The sequence below is a fragment of the Schistocerca nitens genome, chromosome 8 (assembly GCF_023898315.1).
Source record: "Schistocerca nitens isolate TAMUIC-IGC-003100 chromosome 8, iqSchNite1.1, whole genome shotgun sequence".
Classification (NCBI taxonomy): domain Eukaryota; kingdom Metazoa; phylum Arthropoda; class Insecta; order Orthoptera; family Acrididae; genus Schistocerca; species Schistocerca nitens.
The window spans coordinates 471,972,689-471,995,631 of record NC_064621.1 but is presented as its reverse complement, the minus strand read 5'-3'; the positions used below and the strand labels follow the sequence as shown (position 1 = coordinate 471,995,631).

Below are 22,943 nucleotides of genomic sequence, written 5' to 3'. Positions count from 1 at the left end.
CAGAGCAAACACACGACTACTGCAAGTTTTACCTTTCCTATAACACCATTACACATACATTTTTTCGTAGTTTTGCGTGACAAACACGGTAATATGAAACTGAAATAATGAAAAAAATTAAATGTTGACAGGAAAGTCGTAGGGGAGTGGAAACGCAAATGGAAAGATTGTCAAAATATGCAAGGTAACATGTTCTCAATGAAGTTATGATAATAATAATAATAATAATAATAATTATTATTATTATTATAAAACGAAGTGACAAGATGGGATTGAGAATTTTAAATGTCAAATCACATTTTTACATAAAAATAGCAGAATAATGTCATTATTTTTCAATTCGTCGTGCAAATTTAATTAGTATGGTTGAGGTAGTACATGCTGAAGGTTTAAAATTTCTTGTTTTCATTTGCATTTGAAAGAGATGTCGTTACTACGATAACAGTGACTTGTCACATTCATTCCCTGGAACTGATTGCAAATATTTTATTTGTTACAGTTCTGTAGTAATCAAAAAAATTGTATGAGCGCCGAATACCCGTTGAAATAGGCTTTACTGACGTCTACAGCGACACTAGAGCCCAAGTCTACTCAGACTTGGCGACGAATGAGTTATAAACGCTTCGACTTGTACACAGTTGACAGGTACTTGGCAGAATCTCTAGCCGTTCTTGGGCGCTCTGGGTCGTCGAAATCCACGTAGTGCAGGCCTAATCTGATCCTATACAAAAGAAATTACAATTACAACATGTAACTACATTATCTCGTCGACATATTTCATGAGAAGTAAATGTGTTCAGGATGAACGTATACTATACTCATTATGCACCATAGAAAGTATTGATTTATATGTTACTGTAACAGCAATTTTATCGGTAAAAAAGTAAATCACTGATACCGTTTTGCATATGCTCAGAAGGCAAGAAACAAATTACAATTCTGTGTGTAGGCCTACTGCTGCCTACAAGAAATAAAATATGCAGAAAGTCTTGGACTATTATCCGCTTAATAAAGATTGACCCCTGACTTTGAGCTCATATTCTGGTTATATCGCATGATAAACTTCGATGTGTTGTACTTTGTAGAAATTATGAGAATTTCTGCTTTTATCCAGTATATGAATATTACATTTTAGTTGAAATAGGGCGACATACGCGGTAATATTTGAGAGAGAGTTTGCTTTCTCGAGCATTTTTTGGCGAGTGTCAACCTTTTAAAGAGTCGAAGAAGCCATACCGTAATAAGGAGAAATATTTTCTTTGCAAAATTTAAAGATACAATCTTCTTTTATTTGCTGGCGGATTTTCGTTATTTTCTGATAGTCATTTCATCCCTATAATATCAAACAAAAGAGGATGCTTATCATTGTAGCTATTGCGGTGGAGGAAGCATGGGTGCAAAACTTGAACTTTCGTTGGTTACAACGTATGTCATTACTAATTAATACTCCCTGTGATTGTCATTTAAGAGTCTGTAAAGCAATTGCGTTGGTAGTTGCAATGTATGCGCGATTGTGGTTGAGCATAGTTATCATACTAGCGCACCGACGTCATTTCTACGCACAGCTTCGTTGTCGCATTCCAATAATAATAATAATAATAATAATAATAATAATAATTGTATTGTCATTCGGCCATTACAGCAATAGACAACGTCATATACATACTAAAATACAATTAATAGTTTGAAAGAAACAACAGGTTTCTTGTTAACATTATAGTATTATATTACAGTTCATAAATTCTCTTATGTCATAGAATGGGTGGAGGACTAGCCAGTCATGAATTGTTTGTTTGAATAATTGTTCAGGTAATTCTTGAACAGATTGAGGAAGATTATTAAATAATTTGTACCCCATGATTTCGTAGCTGTTGAGTGACTTTGACAGCCTGTGGTAAGGAATATAGAGGCACCTATTCCTTCTTGTATTGTGGCTGTGTACATTTTCTCTGGTTTTTGTTTCTGGTAATTTCTTCTTCGTATAAATTAGAACATAGTATATGTACAAGTTTATAACAGTCATGATTTTCTATTCACAGAACAATGGTTTACAGTGTGCCTTATATGCAGAACCAGTAATTATCCTAATAGCTTTTTTTTTTGCAGTATTAATATGTCATATACACAGCTAGAGTTCCCCCACAAAATAATTCCATATGTTATTATACTCTGAAAGAATGAAAAATAAGATGTTCTAACATATTTTTCAGGAACACAATCCATAAGTCGCCTTAACAGGTAAATAACTCTTGACGATTTACCACTAATATATTGTACATGTTGACCCCAAGATAATTTATCATCAATGTATACCCCCAAAAATTTGACATAACTTGGATCATCTGACAGAAGCTTGTCTCTAAGACTACAGACCATCTGCTGTGTTTTGTTTTCATTCAGCAGGAATCCATTTGCCTTGAACCAATAGGATGCTTGGTCAATTGTCTTTGCTGCACAAGTTTTAAGGCTATTGAAATCCTCACTAGCATGAAGAAATGTTGTATCATCTGCATACAACACAGTGGTGGACTTGATAAATGACGGCAGATCATTTATCATTATCAGGAACAAAAAGGGGCCCAGCACAGATCCCTGCGGAACACCTACCTTGACTTGCTCTATACTCGACATTTCTCTCCCTACACAAACAACTTGCTTACGATTCTGAAGATATGATTTTATTAATTTAAGGCTGTTATGTCTAATGCCATAGAATTCCAGTTTTTCTAGGAGTGGCTTATGCTTTACACAGCATTGCTGCGTCCAGTTTGTCATTGCAAGTAGAGGGCAGTAGTATGGCAAGCTGCAAGTGAACGATCGATATACAAGCAGCTCTCTGAAAATGAACAGTGATATATTTTGTGCATTTTAACAATAAATGAAAAATAGATTAACTCGAATAAATGTGTATTGAGAGTGCAGAGGATAACCAGGTTTGTAAGGTATTGTCTTTTAGGTACAAGCACATCTCCATCTCAGAAGATACTTACCTCATGCACAATAGTTATCATCATCATCATCATCGTCATAATCATCATTTGTGATCCATTACATAATTAAATAGTAAACTGAATATAGGACAAGTCAAAACTGAGAAAGAGAGAGAGAGAGAGAGAGAGAGAGAGAACAAATTTCAATTTACAAACTGTAATCATAAATCACAAGTAACAAACAACACAATTTAATTCGTAGAAATTATCAGTACTTACAAATCCAGTTCACAAAAGCTATATTTTATAATTCCAGAATTCTTTTACTGAGTGAAAACACTTTTCCATCAGAAATGAGTGTAGGTTGTATTCAAATGCACTTTTATCTCGATGTTGTTTTAAATCACTAGTTAGGTAGTTGAATAACTTAACATGTGATACACCCCCTGATCTAGACTAAGACATGTGGTCACCGGTATTAGCGATGTTAATTGTGTTATGGCTATGGACATGTTTATTTTGTTGCAGCTCTCCAATTTTGTTTTAAAGATATTCATTCGCACGCAGGATACACTCATATATGTAAAGGCTTGGTGGGCTCATTATTTCCTGTTGAATGAAGTCTGGCCTTCAAGGTTCCAGTTTGTTTACCTAAGTTGCAGATAGCCTCGACTGCTTTTTTCTGCACCTGAAGATTTTACAGAAATTTCATAAGCCAGCGACTACATAGTCAGTGCCGCAACAATAGTGTGCGCTAGCCGATCAGAGGGTATTTCCTCTTTGCTCTTATTCGTTGTTCGATGTCCGACTTGAAACGAGGGATTTCATGATCAGCTCTGGATGGTACCAAGAAGAATCAAGTGTCCACGTCGCACAGGGTGAAGCAGTTTCATGTAATCTAGGTTTTCCGATAGTTAATTTCATCGTCGAAACGTCTCTTTTACGTGTTTCGGTAATTATTCGTGGTCCACAGTCAGTCATTACAGAATATGATTTTGAATACGATCTGGTATATCACCTTGACTAATTAACCAGTGACATGCAACGTTACTATGGTGTACACAATACAGAAAGCATTACAAAGAGTTGCTGATTACCAATAAGGGAAAGACTAATTATTAAACTTCTAACTGACTTCGATTAAAATTTACTTGCTTTATTGAAAGGACTAATTATTAAACATCTGACTGACTTCAATTACAATTTACTTGAATAGACTGCTGACTATTATTTATTGATTCATAAATGATATCCCAAGGAAAGGCTACAGTAGCTGTTATTAGGCAGATTAGTCTGCCTTCTAGACTATACAATGACTCATATTAATATTATTTATGAGAGTGATGGTTTACAGTTAAGAGTATTACGGTCACCACTCGTTAATTTGGAGTGCTTACATCGTGCCTGGAGTGGCCAAGCGCTTCTAGGTGCTACAATCTGGAACCGTGCAAGGATGTGTGTGATGTCCTTAGGTTAGTTAGGTTTAAGTAGTTCTACGTTCTAGGGGACTGATGACCTCAGAAGTTAAGTCCCATAGTGCTCAGAGCCATTACATCATGCTTTAGAATTCTATTACCAACTGATGGTTGCGTGTCTGTAGTTAGCAGTGACATCAGTATTAAATTTAGAACATTACTAAATGTCAACTTGCCCCATTCCTCTCACTGTTTTCATTGCAATTAAGTAAACTCACAACTGCATGCCACTTCCCAGGTGTCCGCACCAAAAAGCGCCTGAGTCTTCACAGCAGGTCCGTGTGGTAAGCTTGCTGCTACGCAGTTCCTGACATTGCACAAAATGCAAACACTCAGTCATTGTCGAGACGCACTCAGAAACATCCTGTTTTATCGCTACTAAACTGCGTACAGCCCCACTCTGCTTTTGCCAGAAATTTCCAGACAACACTTCATGTCTCTAAGAACCAAGTCAGCCGAAGTAGTAACGTAGGCTGATATACAGTACCGCTGTGCAGATGTAAAGGACCAAGGCCTAGTCCAGCAAACAATTTTAGCTTTTGAGAGATATTCAACAGTGCAGACATTAGACGATTGGAAGCCTTCCTCATCCAGTACGGTATTTCTACAACCGTCCAACCAATTACAAAACGATGCAACTGAAAGAGAAATTTTTTACGTGATTCCAGCAATTGGGAGTTACTGTATGTTTTCCCGGAAGTATATATTCAATTGTATAGCGAGTGGATCGTCTTTTAGCGCCCACGGATTCTGTGCATTTCCTATCTGCCTACATCCAGTGTCATGCAAAGTGAAAGCGTGTGTGTGTGTGTGTGTGTGTGTGTGTGTGTGTGTGTGTGTGTGTGTGTGTGTGTGTGTTTGGATCTTATGGGCACCCAACAGCAGGTTCATCAGCGCCCTTACACTTATTGAAACAAACGGATGTCGAGATGAACTAAAATTGTTGTACACACATGCATGCACTCGAAATGGCCACACAGTCACTATATCTCATATGGACTTCCACATGCTCTAAAACCAGTTAGGAGGAAAGATAGGTAATCAAGAAATTAAAACACAGTTGTTGTTGTTGTGGTCTTCAGTCCTGAGACTGGTTTGATGCAGCTCTCCATGCTACTATATCCTGTGCAAGCTTCTTCATCTCCCAGTACTTACTGCAACCTACATCCTTCTGAATCTGCTTAGTGTATTCATCTCTTGGTCCCCCTCTAGGATTTTTACCCTCCACGCTGCCCTCCAATGCTAAATTTGTGATCCCTTGATGCCTCAGAACATGTCCTACCAACCGGTCCCTTCTTCTTGTCAAGTTGTGCCACAAACTCCTCTTCTACCCAATTCTTTTCAATACCTCCTCATTAGTTATGTGATCTACCCATCTGATCTTCATCATTCTTCTGTAGCATCACATTTCGAAAGCTTCTATTCTCTTCTCGTCCAAACTATTTATCGTCCATGTTTCACTTCCATACATGGCTACACTCCATACAAATACTTTCAGAAACGACTTCCTGACACTTAAATCTATATTCGATATTAACAAATTTCTCTTCTTCAGAAACGCTTTCCTCGCCATTGTCAGTCTATATTTTATATCCTCTCTACTTCGACCATCATCAGTTATTTTGCTCCCCAAATAGCAAAACTCCTTTACTACTTTAAGTGTCTCATTTCCTAACCTAATTCCCTCAGCATCACCCGACTTAATTCGACTACATTCCATTATCCTCGTTTTGCTTTTGTTGATAGAGAACAAAATACATACGAGCTAAAGGAAAAGCACAGGGAAATGTGACTGGCTGACCACTTACAAAAACCTTGGGCGATCCAGCCACCCTGTTGACTCATTGAAAACATCTACCTAAAATCTTGTTAAAAGTGTTGGACAATTCACAAAACTTTAAAACACGAAAAACTCGAACCATGTTCGTTGGATCATTACAGAAAATATACTGCAGATCCGTCAGCAAATCCGCCGCAGTCCGTTGGTGGGTAAATAAAATGCAGTCCAATAAAATGTGGCGCACCGTGATCTGCACGCCACAAGCACCACACACTGGAGGGTCCTCTCACCGGAGTAAGACTCCATGCGTCATAGGGCTGTGGCCTCAGTGAAGACGAGTAAGAAGGACCTTGTCCCGACGGCGTGGCTGGAAGGAAGTATGCCACGGCCGAGTTGTGGGCTTTACGAAATGGAGCTTGCTGTCGGTCACTTTCAGCCAATCGTCTTCCCATCGACACATGCCTTTATACCTCAACAGCGAGGTGAGAGTGTGCAGGAGGATAGCACACCCAATCACCTGAGGGTCAAGACTTGCCTCCTTGGCTGCTCGATCCGCCCTTTCGTTCCCTGCAATTCCCATGTGCCCTGGTACCCAGCAGAAAGACATCCTTCCCCAGTCGTTGTAGCTGGAGGAGGGCATCCAGGATATTCTGGGTTACTTTATCTGCTGAGTACGAACGTTGGAGACAGTGAAGGGCGCTCAGAGAATCTGAACAAACGAGAAATCTGACACTGTTCCAGAGCCCGCAAGATCACATATCATTCTGGATCGAAGATAGTAAATTCTAGAGGCAGTCTAACCTTGAGGACATGATCCGGGAAGACGACAGAGCACCCAGTGGAGTCCCCCTGCTTAGACCCATCTGTATAAACAGGTACATGGTTGTGGTGCTCAGATAAAATGTCAGAAACTATCACATTAAAAACGGAAGCAGGAGTGCTATCTCTTCAGTACCGCACCAAATCTAAAATCAGTTTGGGCCTCTCCAGTAACCAGGGTGGCAGATGGTTAAAACCCTGGAAGTGGCTGTTTTCGAAATGTTAGTGTATCATGTAACTGAGACAGGACGTAGTTGCCAGACGGGTATTCATCTAGTCCGTTGGTTCCCAATCTTTCTGAGACTGTTAGGCCTACTCCTGAGAGAAATAACACATTAGCTAACAACCGCCCCCTCCCCAATCATAACATTAGCACCTAACTAAATTTTAAAATGAAAAAGAATAATACATGTATACTTTTATTTCTAAAATAACGAAACGTACATGATGATTGGTTTTTGTATGTGTTTCATTAAACCACAAACTGATTAGTCAATGAACCAATTGATACAGCTCATTTCGGATAACGTTTTTTTACAGTTATGAAGCAGTTCTCAGTTCAAGGCGAGTGATACCTACAACTCATTTTCAGAAAAGAATGCTATCCACGTTTAGTGTGGAAACTTGTTACAAAACTTGCTCCCTCTGCATCACTCCTCTCCCTAGCGACATTACTTCACCCACACCCTGCACCCCGATTTAGAATCACCAAGTTAAAATGCGTGCGCTATACTTATTGTTTGTTAATCAATTGATTCTTGGTTCCTTACTTCTGAAATGACAGAAACTGGAACATTTTAGGTTGCACATGCTTTGTGTCTGCTCACTGTCACTAATAATAACTATCATAATGTTGTTGTTGTTGCTGTTGTGGTCTTGAGTCCTGAGACTGGTTTGATGCAGCTCCCTATGCTACTCTATCCTGTGCAAGCTTCTTCATCTCCCAGTACCTACTGCAACCTACATCCTTCTGAATCTGCTTGGTGTATTCATCTCTTGGTCTCCCTCTACGATTTTTAACCTCTACGCAGCCCTCCAATACTAAATTGGTGATCCCTTGATGCCTCAGAACATGTCCTACCAACCGATCCCTTCTTCTAGTCAAGTTGTGCTACAAACTTCTCTTCTCCCCAATCCTATTCAACACCTCCTCATTAGTTATGTGATCTACCCATCTAATCTTCAGCATTCTTCTGTAGCACCACATTTCGAAAGCTTCTATTCTCTTCTTGTCTAAACTATTTATCGTCCATGTTTCACTTCCATACATGCCTACACTCCATACAAATACTTTCAGAAACGACTTCCTGACACTTAAATCTATACTCGATACAATCATAATAAATAACAATAATAACATCAATGTTGTGTAAGCCCGACAGGAATGCAAGTTACTGTTGTAAATAAAATGTCGTGTGACTAAGGCCTGCCGTCGGGTAGACCGTTCGCCTGGTGCAAGTCTTTCGATTTGAGGCCACGTCGGCGACTTGCGCGTCGATGGGGATGAAATGATGATGATTAGGACAACACAACGCCCAGTCCCTGAGCGGAGAAAAGCTCCGACCCAGCCGGGAATCAAACCCGGCGACATTCTGTCGCCCTGACCACTCAGCTACCGGAAGCGGACATTACTGTTGTGTTGTGCTGTCAATTAGTTTTTTTTCATCTAGTGCAAAATGAAAAATGAAGCAATTCCGGGACCATTGTGGGAACTATGCACAATTGTGAGTAGGCCTTTTCATGAGATATTTATGCATATGTAACGTATATGTCTCAATTCTATTGTCATAAATGCATCGTCCAAACTACAGTGCATGTGTGTAGTGGGTGGAACATGTGAAGAAGCTGTTGTTCATGTATTCCTTTCAGAAGCTATAACCTCTACCACAACGTGTCACACGTTAATGCTAATACTTGAAAAAAAATTTAACTATTGGTAACTAATATAATCAGTATTACCAGCTTACGCATTAGTGATAACAGTAATGATCTTTTAAAATGATTTAGTTTCGTTACTGAAACTCAATGGAACCCTTTTTCTTAAAATTCAGTTTTCCTCCTCAGGAGGTAATTGTCCGCAGACTAGGAGTTACTGACCTAGGTTGATGAGGGAAACCGCCTAAAAATGACATCTAGGCCTGTCGGCACACATGTCCTCCTTGTTAATCAGTCAGACGAATTCCATCCTGAGCCAGCACTCCTCCCCAAATCCCATCAGCGACATACTATCGCACACGGCTGTCAGGGTGGGTCCAAATTGTGCTCATGATTCAAGAGAAACCTTGTAATCGACCAGATCTTCGGGGGAGTTCATATTATTTATAAGGGTTACAGGCGACGTTTCCAGCGATCATTAGGGAAATAGGCAGAGAGGTGAGCGGCAATGTTAAAATGTGAATGCCTTCAGGCCAGGGTCAAAAGAAGCCTCGTCACGCATCTGGACATGCTCGTGTGCGTTCGTGGGAAGCCTCAACAAAGAAAGAAACTCCAGATAATTAAAAACCAGATAAGGGATATATTATATCATTCTATTAATTTTATTTGAAATTTCCCCAAATACTAAATGCAAATTTGCCTCTGATTAAAAATCAAGGGAGAAGGGAGCGACCTTAAGTGGAACTACCACATCAAACAAACTTTAGGAAAAACAGGTGCCAGACTGATTCATAGGGCGAATCTCAAGGAAATGTGGCTCATCCACGAAAGAGTCCGCATCTCGTTGTCTAGTAACTAGCCTCTGGATCACTAGGTCCCGGGTTCGATTCTCGGCCAGGTTGGGGTTTTGCTCTGTCCGGGGACTGGGTGTTTGTGTTGTCCTCATCATTTCATCATCATTCATGAAAGTGGCGAGATAGGACTGAGTAAAGATTGGGAACTTGCACGGGAGCTGATAACCGCGCATTTGAGCGCCCCACAAATCAAACACCAGCATCATCCACGAAAGAAGTAGCTTACAAAACACTTGTTCGACCTATTCTTGAATAATGCTCCTCACATTGGGATCCTTACCAGATAGGACTAATAGAAGGGAGAGTGTTTCACGGAAAAGTTTACTACTTAAATGCTGAGAGGGTGCGTTCCAGGAAGAGTCGGACAAGATATTATACGGCCCACTCACATTAATGTGCAATCTGTCAAAAATCTGAATAACCAACTTTTCCAGCGCGGACATGCAGAAAGAGATTCAATCAGGTTCTGGAAGGTACTGGCAGATACGTGAAGCTACGACTCCAGGGCTGTGGCCAGCTGTGCTGGGTTTCACGATTGAGGATCCATGGCACAAACTGCCTGATCAAGATGATCCCACAGATTCTCGATTGGGTTTAACTGTGGGGGTTGGTCGCCTGGGGAGTACAATAAACTCATTCTGGAGCTCTTTGAAACACACACATACACTGTGAGCTATGCGAAATGTTGCATTGCCCTGATGGTAGATACCACCGTGCCAAGGAAAAACAGACAACATACAGGGGTGGATATGGTCCCTAATGATAGATACATACTTGTGTTGATCCATTCTGCTTTGCAGAATGCCGACGTCAACCAGGGTATGTCACGAAAACATTCCCTAGACCTTAATGCTCTCCCCTCCAGACTGGATTCTTCTGACGACTGTTGCAGAGCCATACACGCCAAAGGCCATGTGTACGATGGAGCATGAAACCTGATTCATCTGAGAAGGCCTGCTGTCACCAATCAGTAGACGTCCAGTTTGGGTATTGGCGTGGAAATTTCAGCCTTTGTCGCCGATAAACAGCAATCAGCATGGGTGCATGAACCAGTCGCCTACTGCAGAGGCTCATACGCAGCAACTATCGCTGAACGGTCGTTGAGTAGATACTGATGGTAGCCCCTTTGTTCATCTGGGCGTCCAGTTGCTCAACAGTTGCACTTCAATTATCCATACACATCTCTGCAGCAGTCGTTCAGCCCTGTCATCTATGACTCGTGGTGCACCACAGTTGCCTCAATGACAGCTTTGGGTAGTGCAGATGCGAACAATCTACAAACTTAGCTGTTTTGGAAATAATTCCACCCTCGGCCAGAAAGCCAATGATCATACTACTGAACGTCAGGTAAATAACTCTGTTTCTACATTACAATAACGACTGCACAGTTTACCACGTCCCCTCGACACACTTGATATACCTCCACTGCTAGTGCTGCCACCTGATGTCTGCGAGTAGTTACCTCACATTGACGTCGAACATAAGCGGTAGTCACATTAATGTGACTGGACCGTATAATTCCTACCACATACGTCTCATGATATGATCACAACGAGAAAATTTGAGAATTTAGAGCTAATACAGAGGTTTACCAACAGTTATTTTTCCCACCCACAACAGGGGCAGGTGGATCGGTTAGTGGTACCAAAACTGCTCTCCGCCACACAGCGTTAGGTGGTTTGCGGAGTACTGATGTAGATGTATGTTGATTCCTGCGCTCATTGATTACTGTCTGTATATGTCCGCAAAAAGGAATACAAACGTCTCAAAAATGAGATCGACAGGAAGTGTAAAATGGCTAAGCAGGAATGGCTAGAGGACAAATGTAAGGATGTAGAGGCTTATCTCATGAGGGGTAAGATAGATACTGCCTACAGGAAAATTAAAGAGACCTTTGGAGAAAAGAGAACCACTTGCATGAATATCAAGAGCTCAGATGGAAACCCAATTCTAAGCAAAGAAGGGAAATCAGAAAGGTGGAAGGAGTATACAGAGGGTCTATACAGGGGCGATGTAATGGGGACAATATTATGGAAGTGGAAGAGGATGTAGATGAAGATGAAATGGGAGATATGATACTGCGTGAAGAGTTTGACAGAGCACTGAAAGACCTGAGTCGAAACAAGGCCTCCGGAGTAGACAACATTCCATTAGAACTACTGGCAGCCTTGGGAGCCCTGACAGAACTCTACCATCTGGTGAGCAAGATGTATGAGACAGGCGAAATACCCTCAGACTTCAAGAAGAATATAATAATCCCAATCCCAAAGAAAGCAGGTGTTGACAGATGTGAAAATTACCGAACTATCAGTTTAATAAGTCACAGCTGCAAAATACTAACGCGAATTCTTTACAGACGAATGGGAAAACTGGTAGAAGCCGACCTCGGGGAATATCAGTTTGGATTCCATAGAAATGTTGGAACACGTGAGGCAATGCTGACCCTACGTCTTATCTTAGAAGAAAGATTAAGAAAAGGCAAACCTACGTTTCTAGCATTTGTAGACTTAGAGAAAGCTTTTGCCAATGTTGACTGGAATACTCTCTTCCAAATTCTGAAGGTGGCAGGGGTAAAATACAGGGAGCGAAAGGCTATTTACAATTTGCACAGAAAGCAGATGGCAGTTATAAGAGTCGAGGGACATGAAAGGGAAGCAGTGGTTGGGAAGGGAGTGAGACAGGGTTGTAGCCTCTCCCCGATGCTATTCAACCTGTATATTGAGCAAGCAGTAAAGGAAACAAAAGAAAAGTTCGGAGTAGGTATTGAAATCCATGGAGAAGAAATTAAAACTTTGAGGTTCGCCGATGACATTGTAATTCTGTCAGAGACAGCAAAGGAAGCAGTTGAACGGAATGGACAGTGTCTTGAAAGGAGGGTATAAGATGAACATCAACAAAAGCAAAACGAGGGTAATGGAATGTAGTCGAATTAAGTCGGGTGATGCTGCGGGAATTAGATTAGGAAATGCGACACTTAAAGTAGTAAAGGAGTTTTGCTATTTGGGGAGCAAAATAACTGATGATGGTCGAAGTAGAGAGGATATAAAATGTAGACTGGCAATAGCAAGGAAATCGTTTCTGAAGAAGAGAAATTTGTTAACATCAAGTATTGATTTAAGTGTCAGGAAATCGTTTCTGAAAGTATTTGTATGGAGTGTAGCCATGCATGGAAGTGAAACATGGACGATAAATAGTTTAGACAAGAAGAGAATAGAAGCTTGCGAAATGTGGTGCTACAGAAGAATGCTGAAGATTAGATGGGTAGATCACATAACTAATGAGGAGGTATTGAATAGAACTGGGGAGAAGAGGAGCTTGTGGCACAACCTGACTAGAAGAAGGGATCGGTTGGTAGGACATGTTCTGAGGTATCAAGGGATCACAAATTTAGTACTGGAGGGCAGCGTGGAGGGTAAAAATCGTAGAGGGAGACCAAGAGATGAATACACTAAGCAGATTCAGAAGGATGTAGGCTGCAGTAGGTACTGGGAGATGAAGAGGCTTGCACAGGATAGAGTAGCATGGAAGGCTGCATCAAACCAGTCTCAGGACTGAAGACCACAACAACAACGACAACATGCCTGCAGTTTATCTTGTCAGTGGGGCCTGCTCTCTGTTATACGTCCATAAATTCTAGGAGCATATAATCCACAGATAAAATTTAATTTGTTTTAATTAGAATTGTATCCCCTTTCCGGCTTACTAAGTCTCTAGTTAATTGACACGACTGGAGTACTCTGTAGTGATCTGTTTAAGAGCGCCTGCCTGGCGTTTAAAGGCCACAGCAGGGGTGGTTACAACGCGTAGAACGCTTCGAAATTGACCTACTTTCCAATGTGATGTGAACATAATGTCGCCTAGTAATACGAAACATGTCAGTGCAGCGTTGCAGTTACAATTAATAGTGAACCAGTCGCTTCTGTGTAAGCATTCTGCGGCAATGCTGTGTATTACTTACGACAGTCCTCTGCCCCACTCGTAGTTGTCTATGAGAGTCCACGCAGTATATCCAATAACTCGACATCCATCAATGTTAATGGAATCGAGCAAGGCGGTAAGGTAATTCTGTGGACAGTAAAACAATCAGTTATAAATAATTTTCTGTGGTTCATTTTTATCTCGCAGCCTACCCGAGACCACACTGAGTCAAAGAAGACTGGCATGAAACTGCTTTCTTTTAGCTACTAAATATAATTACCTTCTATGACCAACAGCACCCTATCGGCCAGTACTTAGTGTACTACCTTACCTATTTTTGAAACTAACAAAGGGACCACATGGTACATGAAGTTCAGAACTCACACATCAATTAACAAGAGCAGTTCGATTCCACTCCCAAAATTTCTCTAAACAATCGACTTTGAAGATTTCTGACCCTCTGCAGTATGCTGAAACAAGGTCAGTTTTTCTTGACAGGTCGTGTGGCTGTGTGGTAGAATGCTAGCCTACGACGTCGGTGGCTCAGGTTCGCCACCTTCCCTTGCTAAAATTTTAAATAAAGGTGCACCTTCCATGAACATTTCCATGAAGCGTAAAATACACCAGGATAACTTAATTTGTAATGGTTTTCAATTTAAAGAATCTTTTATAAAATATCAGTAACTTATTTTGATACGACTGGAAAATAACAGCCAGCCATTAACAGAATTAAAGGTTTATTAGCCCTTTACCATGATTTCGACAAATGTAGGTTTGTCTTCTTCAGAAACAAACACAACTGTCAACTAGAAAATGAAGTAAAATTTATAAACAGTATATTACAATTTTTTTCAGAAGAGCACATTCAGTCGTGGAATCACATATTGATAAAAAGTGGTGTTGTGGCAAAAGGCTCTTGAGTTCAATGTGCATGTCAACCACAAATATGAACAGTTAAAAAGCATGCCTGAAGTTAGTACCCCAATGCTGCAGAGCTTTGTCAAAAACTTTTAAAATAAAACACACTTGCCAATGGATTCAGCAGACAATTATTATAGCTTGTCATTAACTTTTATAATAAAACACACCTGGCACTGGATTCGGCTGACGTTTAGTATGGCACATACTTGGCTAGTGGCATGAACCAATTGACTTAGGATGTGCAGGCACCGACAATAGGTAAATTATGATAGTTGGCACTTACTGCGTGAATAAGTGCGTGCACCACAGAACTGAACAGCCAGTGGCTGATTTAGCAAATTAAATAGTTACTAGGTGAAATTAAAGCGGTATAAGACTGTTGTTGTTGTTGTGGTCTTCAGTCCTGAGACTGGTTTGATGCAGCTCTCCATGCTACTCTATCCTGTGCAAGCTTCTTCATCTCCCAGTACCTACTGCAACCTACATCCTTCTGAATCTGCTTAGTGTATGCATCTCTTGGTCTCCCCCTACGATTTTTACCCTCCACGCTGCCCTCCAATACTAAATTGGTGATCCCTTGATGCCTCAGAACATGTCCTACCAACCGATCCCTTCTTCTGGTCAAGTTGTGCCACAAACTCCTCTTCTCCCCAATCCTATTCAGCACCTCCTCATTAGTTATGTGATCTACCCATCTAATCTTCAGCATTCTTCTGTAGCACCACATTTCGAAAGCTTCTATTCTCTTCTTGTCCAAACTATTTATCGTCCATGTTTCACTTCCATACATGGCTACACTCCATACAAATACTTTCAGAAATGACTTCCTGACACTTAAATCTATACTCGATGTTAACAAATTTCTCTTCTTCAGAAACGCTTTCCTTGCCATTGCCAGTCTACATTTTATATCCTCTCTACTTCGACCATCATCAGTTATTTTGCTCCCCAAATAGCAAAACTCCTTTACTACTTTAAGTGTCTCATTTCCTAATCTAATACCTTCAACATCACCCGACTTAATTCGACTACATTCCATTATCCTCGTTTTGCTTTTGTTGATGTTCATCTTATACCCTCCTTTCAAGACACTGTCCATTCCGTTCAACTGCTCTTCCAAGTCCTTTGCTGTCTCTGACAGAATTACAATGTCATCGGCGAACCTCAAAGTTTTTATTTCTTCTCCATGAATTTTAATACCTACTCCGAATTTTTCTTTTGTTTCCTTTACTGCTTGCTCAATATACAGATTGAATAACATCGGGGAGAGGCTACAACCCTGTCTTACTCCCTTCCCAACCACTGCTTCCCTTTCATGCCCCTCGACTCTTATAACTGCCATCTGGTTTCTGTACAAATTGTAAATAGCCTTTCGCTCCCTGTATTTTACCCCTGCCACCTTTAGAATTTGAAAGAGAGTATTCCAGTCAACATTGTCAAAAGCCTTCTCTAAGTCTACAAATGCTAGAAACGTAGGTTTGCCTTTCCTTAATCTTTCTTCTAAGATAAGTCGTAAGGTCAGTATTGCCTCACGTGTTCCAGTATTTCTACGGAATCCAAACTGATCTTCCCCGAGGTCGGCTTCTACTAGTTTTTCCATTCGTCTGTAAAGAATTCGTGTTAGTATTTTGCAGCTGTGGCTTATTAAACTGATTGTCCGGTAATTCTCACATCTGTCAACACCTGCTTTCTTTGGAATTGGAATTATTATATTCTTCTTGAAGTCTGAGGGTATTTCGCCTGTGTCATACATCTTGCTTACCAGATGGTAGAGTTTCGTCAGGGCTGGCTCTCCCAAAGCCGTCAGTAGTTCCAATGGAATGTTGTCTACTCCGGGGGCCTTGTTTCGACTGAGGTCTTTCAGTGCTCTGTCAAATTCTTCACGCAGTATCGTATCTCCCATTTCATCTTCATCTACATCCTCTTCCATTTCCATAATATTGTCCTCAAGTACATCGCCCTTGTATAGACCCTCTATATACTCCTTCCACCTTTCTGCTTTCCCTTCTTTGCTTAGAACTGGGTTTCCATCTGAGCTCTTGATGTTCATACAAGTGGTTCTCTTATCTCCAAAGGTCTCTTTAATTTTCCTGTAGGCAGTATCTATCTTACCCCCAGTGAGATAAGCCTCTACATCCTTACATTTGTCCTCTAGCCATCCCTGCTTAGCCATTTTGCACTTCCTGTCGATCTCATTTTTGAGACGTTTGTATTCCTTTTTGCCTGCTTCATTTACTGCATTTTTATATTTTCTCCTTTCATCAATTAAATTCAATATTTCTTCTGTTACCCAAGGATTTCTACTAGCCCTCGTCTTTTTACCTACTTGATCCTCTGCTGCCTTCACTACTTCATCCCTCAAAGCTACCCATTCTTCTTCTACTGTATTTCTTTCCCCCATTCCCGTCAATTGTTCCCTTATGCTCTCCCTGAAACTCTGTACAACCTCTGGTTCTTTCAGTTTATCCAGGTCCCATCTCCTTAAATTCCCACCTTTTTGCAGTTTCTTCAGTTTTAATCTACAGGTCATAACCAATAGATTGTGGTCAGAGTCCACATCTGCCCCTGGAAATGTCTTACAATTTAAAACCTGGTTCCTAAATCTCTGTCTTACCATTATATAATCTATCTGATACCTTTTAGTATCTCCAGGGTTCTTCCATGTATACAACCTTCTATCATGATTCTTAAACCAAGTATTAGCTATGATTAAGTTGTGCTCTGTGCAAAATTCTACCAGGCGGCTTCCTCTTTCATTTCTTAGCCCCAATCCATATTCACCTACTACGTTTCCTTCTCTCCCTTTCCCTACTGACGAATTCCAGTCACCCATGACTATTAAATTTTCGTCTCCCTTCACTATCTGAATAATTTCTTTTATTTCATCATACATTTCTTCAATTTCTTCGTCATCTGCAGAGCTAGTTGGCATATAAACTTGTACTACTGTAGTAGGTGTGGGCTTCGTATCTATCTTGGCCACAATAATGCGTTCACTAAGCTGTTTGTAGTAGCTTACCCGCGTTCCTATTTTCCTATTCATTATTAAACCTACTCCTGCATTACCCCTATTTGACTTTGTGTTTATAACCCTGTAGTCACCTGACCAGAAGTCTTGTTCCTCCTTCCACCGAACTTCACTAATTCCCACTATATCTAACTTTAACCTATCCATTTCCCTTTTCAAATTTTCTAACCTACCTGCCCGATTAAGGGACCTGACATTCCACGCTCCGATCCGTAGAACGCCAGTTTTCTTTCTCCTGATAACGACATCCTCTTGAGTAGTCCCCGCCCGGAGATCCGAATGGGGGACTATTTTACCTCCGGAATATTTTACCCAAGAGGACGCCATCATCATTTAATCATACAGTAAAGCTGCATGCCCTCGGGAAAAATTACGGCCGTAGTTTCCCCTTGCTTTCAGCCGTTCGCAGTACCAGCACAGCAAGGCCGTTTTGGTTATTGTTACAAGGCCAGATCAGTCAATCATCCAGACTGTTGCCCCTGCAACTACTGAAAAGGCTGCTGCCCCTCTTCAGGAACCACACGTTTGTCTGGCCTCTCAACAGATACCCCTCCGTTGTGGTTGTACCTACGGTACGGCTATCTGTATCGCTGAGGCACGCAAGCCTCCCCACCAACGGCAAGGTCCATGGTTCATGGGGGGGGGGGGGGGGGGGGGGGGTATAAGACTAATGAAATAGGAATAAAGGGGAGGGACAGGTGGGAGGGAGGCGTTAAACTCATCTGCCCTGTAAAGAGCAAGCAGGCTCAGGTAAACAGTGCTAATTATTTACATGTGAGTGCATAAAACAGCATGAGAAGAATTTGCAAACATATATGGGACCGTGCCAAGTAACAGTATATGAACACTGATCAACCAGAACAATATGGGCACCTACATAATAGCCGGTATGTCCACCTTTGGCACAGATAACAGCGGCGACACGTCATGGCGTGGAAGCAATGAGGGCTTTGTAGGTCGTTGGAGGGAATTGGCACCACATCTGTACACACAAGTCATCTAAACCCGTAAATTCCGGTGAGCGGAGTGATGAGCTCTGACAAAACATTCAATCACATTCCAGATTTGTACGATCGGGACTCGCCATTGTGTTCCTCGAAACACTCCATCTCACTCCTAGCCTTATGACATGGCGCATTACTTTGCTGAAAATTGCCACTAACGTTGGGAAACATGATCGTCATGAAGGGGTTTGTAACCAGTACACCGTACTCCATGGCCGTCACATTGCACGAGCTCCACTGGACCCATATATGCCCACGTGAATGTTCCCCAGAGTATAATGGAGCTGCCACCAGCTTGTCTCTGTTCCGACATACAGGCGTCAAGGAGCTGTCCTCCTGGAAGACGATGGATCTGTGCCTTCCCATCAGCATGATGAAAAGGATATCCGGATTCATCAGACTATGTAAAGCTCTGCCACTGCACCACATCTCAGATGTGTTTGACCGGATTCAGATATGGCGAGCTCGGTCCAGCACATCAACTGGAATAAGCCACTGTGTTCCTCGAACCATTCCATCCCACTCCTGGCATTCTGAAATGGAGCATTATTTTGTTGAAAATGCCACTACCGTCGAGAAATATGATCGTCATGAAGGGGTGTACATGGCCTGTACCCAATGTACGATATACCGAGCGAGGTGGCGCAGTGGTTAGCACACTGGACTCGCATTCGGGAGGACGACGGTTCAATCCCACGTCTGGCCATCCTGATTTAGGTTTTCCGTGATTTCCCTAAATCGCTCCAGGCAAATGCCGGAATGGTTCCTTTTAAAGGGCACGGCCAACTTCCTTCCCCGTCCTTCCCTAATCCGATGAGACCTATGACCTCGCTGTCTGGTCTCCTCCCCCACAACAACCCAACCCAACCCAGTGTACGATAATCTTTGGCCATCATGGTGACTTGCATGAATTCCACTGGACCAATGGATGTCCACGTGAAAGTTCCTCAGAGCATAATGCTACTGCCGCCAGCTTGTCTCCATCCCGCCATACAGGTGTCAAGGAACTGTTCTCCTGGAAGGTGACGGATTCGTGCCGTCACGTCGGCATAATGAAGAACGTGTCGGAATTCATCAGACAATGTAATGCTCTGCCACTGCGCAAACATCCAGTACCGATGGTAACATGCCCATTTCAGTCGTAGTTGCCAATATCGTGGTGTTAACATTGGCACATACATGGGTGTCGACTGCAGAGGCCCATCGTTAGGAATGTTGGCACTGTTTGTTCAAACACACTTGTACTCTGCCATTCGTTCAAGCCTGGTGTTAGTTTCGCCACAGTTCATCGCCTGTCCTGTTTTACCACTCTGCCCATGTTACAACATCTGACATCCGTAATGAGGGGTAACTGACCAATCCCACGACACCTGGACATTGTTTCACCTTAGTGTCACCACGACTTGAAGACACTCGCCACAGCAGTCCTCAAACACCCGAAATGTCGTGCAGTTTCCAAAATGCTCCTACCGAACCTCTGGGCCATCACAATCTGCCCTCGGTCAAATCAAGATGGATCGTGCGCCTTTCCTATGATACACTGATACTACATGCACTGTGCCTGAGTCTGACTGGCAGACATTCCTCACCAGGTGATGCTGCTATCGCCTGGACGGGTTTATACTGGTAATAGGACAGTGGCCATAATGTTTTGGCTGATCAATGTATAATGAGACGAACACATAAAACCTCTAAGGCAAATGGAAGATTACATTTATTGGAAGTATTCTGGGAAGTACACTATGTCCACACAGGAAATCGCGTGCAGGGAGCTAGTGTGACCAATTCTAGAATACTGTCTTATAGTTTGCAGTCATCAACAAACAGGCATAACAGCTGAAGTTGACCGAATTCAGCTACGCGCTGCTACCATAGTCTCATTTTGGCATAGCCCTTACGAAAGTGTAACGGAGATGCTCGGAAACATTTAAATGAGACTCTTTTGAAGAAATTGCCACGCTATTGTTATGAAAACGTGGTAAATTTAGACAACTGATAATCAGGAAATAATGCTCTACAAATCTGCTGGCATAGTGGTATATGTCGCGCAGTGAATATGAGAAAAGGTACAAGATTAGGGCGTCTATGGAATTAAGTAGACAGTCATTTTTCACTCTCTCAATACGCCAAATGATTAGGACAGATAATAGCTAATATTAGTACAATATTAGTACACAGAACCCTCAGTCACGTACTTAAAGTGGCTTGTGGAGCGTCTATGTACACGTAGAACTATGTTTGCCTGGTGAAGAGCTAACTATACAACTTATGCAGCTTCAGTGCTTTGTCAATGCAGCAATTAAATCTATACATTAAAATACCTTTGTTTTTAATTTATACGCAGCAGAATTAGTTAAAAATGGAACTATTCGTATTATATTTTGTGACTCTTATTGGCTACTTGTTCCCGCCAAACCAGTAACTATCCCAGTTACTACTACTACTTCGAGACGTTAAGGTCATTTCCCAGACATTTTAGCTGGATAAAGAACAAATGCTGACTTCATAACCCTGTTTGACCCCAGTTAACGCTTTTTGTGGAAAGAATGCATTGATCTTGGGTTAAAATACAGGTAGCTTATGATACAATCAGTAAACAAGGCGTTTATAACATGTTACACCTTGAGAAACTGAATTACAATCTTTATTATGTAACTTACCTTGTAGTACTCAACACGAGCCGTATCGTTCAGCCCAAGGTCTGACGATTCGTGACCATTTTCAGTAATGAAGACCGGATAATCCTCGTATTCCGCTTTTATCCAGTTCAGAAGTTTACGCATTCCCCACGCCACCTCCTACAAAAAGTAAGTACATTAAATGAAAATTTTCGGTGGTTCTGAGCCACAAGCATACAGCATTTTTAAATGGATATGCCATCGTTTGGCCGCATATTTCTGAATATTTCTTGTGTACAGTCTAGATTTCGGCTTTCACGCCATTATCAAGTACGATGATCTTAGAGCATTAAGATAATTTTGCTGGGTACTGAGCAGGATAACAAATACACAGTTCAACAGATTCAATGTTAAGCACATGTAAAGCAAATCTGTTGAACTGTGTGTTTGTTATCCTGCAGAACACATTACAAACTGATGTTAATGGTCTAAGAACACTGTACTCGATAATGGCGTGGAAGACAAAATCTAGATTGTACACAAGAAATTTACATAAATATACAGTCAAATGGAGATGTATTTTTTGAAAAAAAAAATTAAATGAAGCATAGCAGGTAAGACTGGGAACTTTATAATTTGGAGACAATAGTAGCCAGTAAATGTGAATATTTTCAGCTTTTTAAATTAACTCAGTAACCTCGACTATACACTGCAACAGTGAACTATCTAATCAAAAGAATCCGAACACCTATTAGTCGGCACTGAAATGGGGTGTGTCCACCCTTCACGTTTATTACGGCTTGAAGTCCGTTGGAAACACTGAATGTCTTAATGTCTCTGCAAGAATGATAGTCCATTCTTCCTCAGAAGCCGAAACCAGAGGGGGTAGTAATGTTGGAAGCTGAGATCTAGAGCGTAGAGACATTCTGACTCATCCCGAAGGATTCCTTTTGGTTCAGGTTGGGATTCTGGGCAGGGCAGTTCACTTCAAGAAAGTTACTGCCCACAAGCTATTCCCTCACAGATGTGACTTTATAACAGTGCGCATTGGATTGAGACTGTGTATTGCCTGAGTCATGACCACAAATCACTCGTTTTCAGTCATTCACTGTCCAGTGGCGTCGATATTTTCACTACTTCCAGCCTCGCTTAGCACTGACTACAGAAACATGTTGTTTACGAGGAGCTGCTCAACTAGGTACTCAGTTTTCTATTATTTCCAACGCACAGTCAATTTGCTTGCTGGACTGTTGATAACACTTTAGAACGCACGTTTGATTCCTCTCGCTGATGTGATGCGTTTTTCTACACCAAACCTCCACAATGCCCAACGGTCCCTGTCCGTCAGTACCTAAGGTGTGCCTGATCTTGCTTTAGTTGTAGTTGTTCCTTCGCACTTCCATCTCACAATCTCGGGCAACATTAAAAGAATGAGATGTCCCTGATGGATCGATTACTCAGATGTCATAAATTGACTAGCCCACGTTCGAAGCCACTAAGCTGTCCTTACCGACCCACTCTGCTGTTATTGGTTCTCTACTGGCAATTCGATACTCCCTGCCTCCTTTTATACTGACTGGTAGCCTCACGTTACGTCTGTTGGTCAATTCTCTATTGCTTTGGGTGTCCGCATTCCACACCGTTTGGGGTGTACACATATTCATTCTGCGGTTTCTGTATATAACAGTGTGTGGCTTATGAGGAGCTGAATACTGAAGAAT

The 22,943-nt window shown here is 41.6% G+C and overlaps 1 protein-coding gene across 1 annotated transcript in view; it reads right to left on the bottom strand.

Moving 5' to 3' along the window:
• Nucleotides 1-328: 328 nt before the first annotated feature.
• The window catches only part of LOC126199252 (myrosinase 1-like), a 146,327-nt gene continuing 123,712 nt past the window's right edge, over nt 329-22,943 (bottom strand). The window contains exons 9-11 of the mRNA XM_049936048.1: nt 21,265-21,402; nt 13,692-13,798; nt 329-721 (exon numbers count right to left, since the gene is read on the bottom strand). Coding sequence (XP_049792005.1) covers nt 613-721; nt 13,692-13,798; nt 21,265-21,402 — 354 coding nt within the window. The 3' untranslated portion in view covers nt 329-612. The remainder of the gene's footprint in view (nt 722-13,691; nt 13,799-21,264; nt 21,403-22,943) is intronic.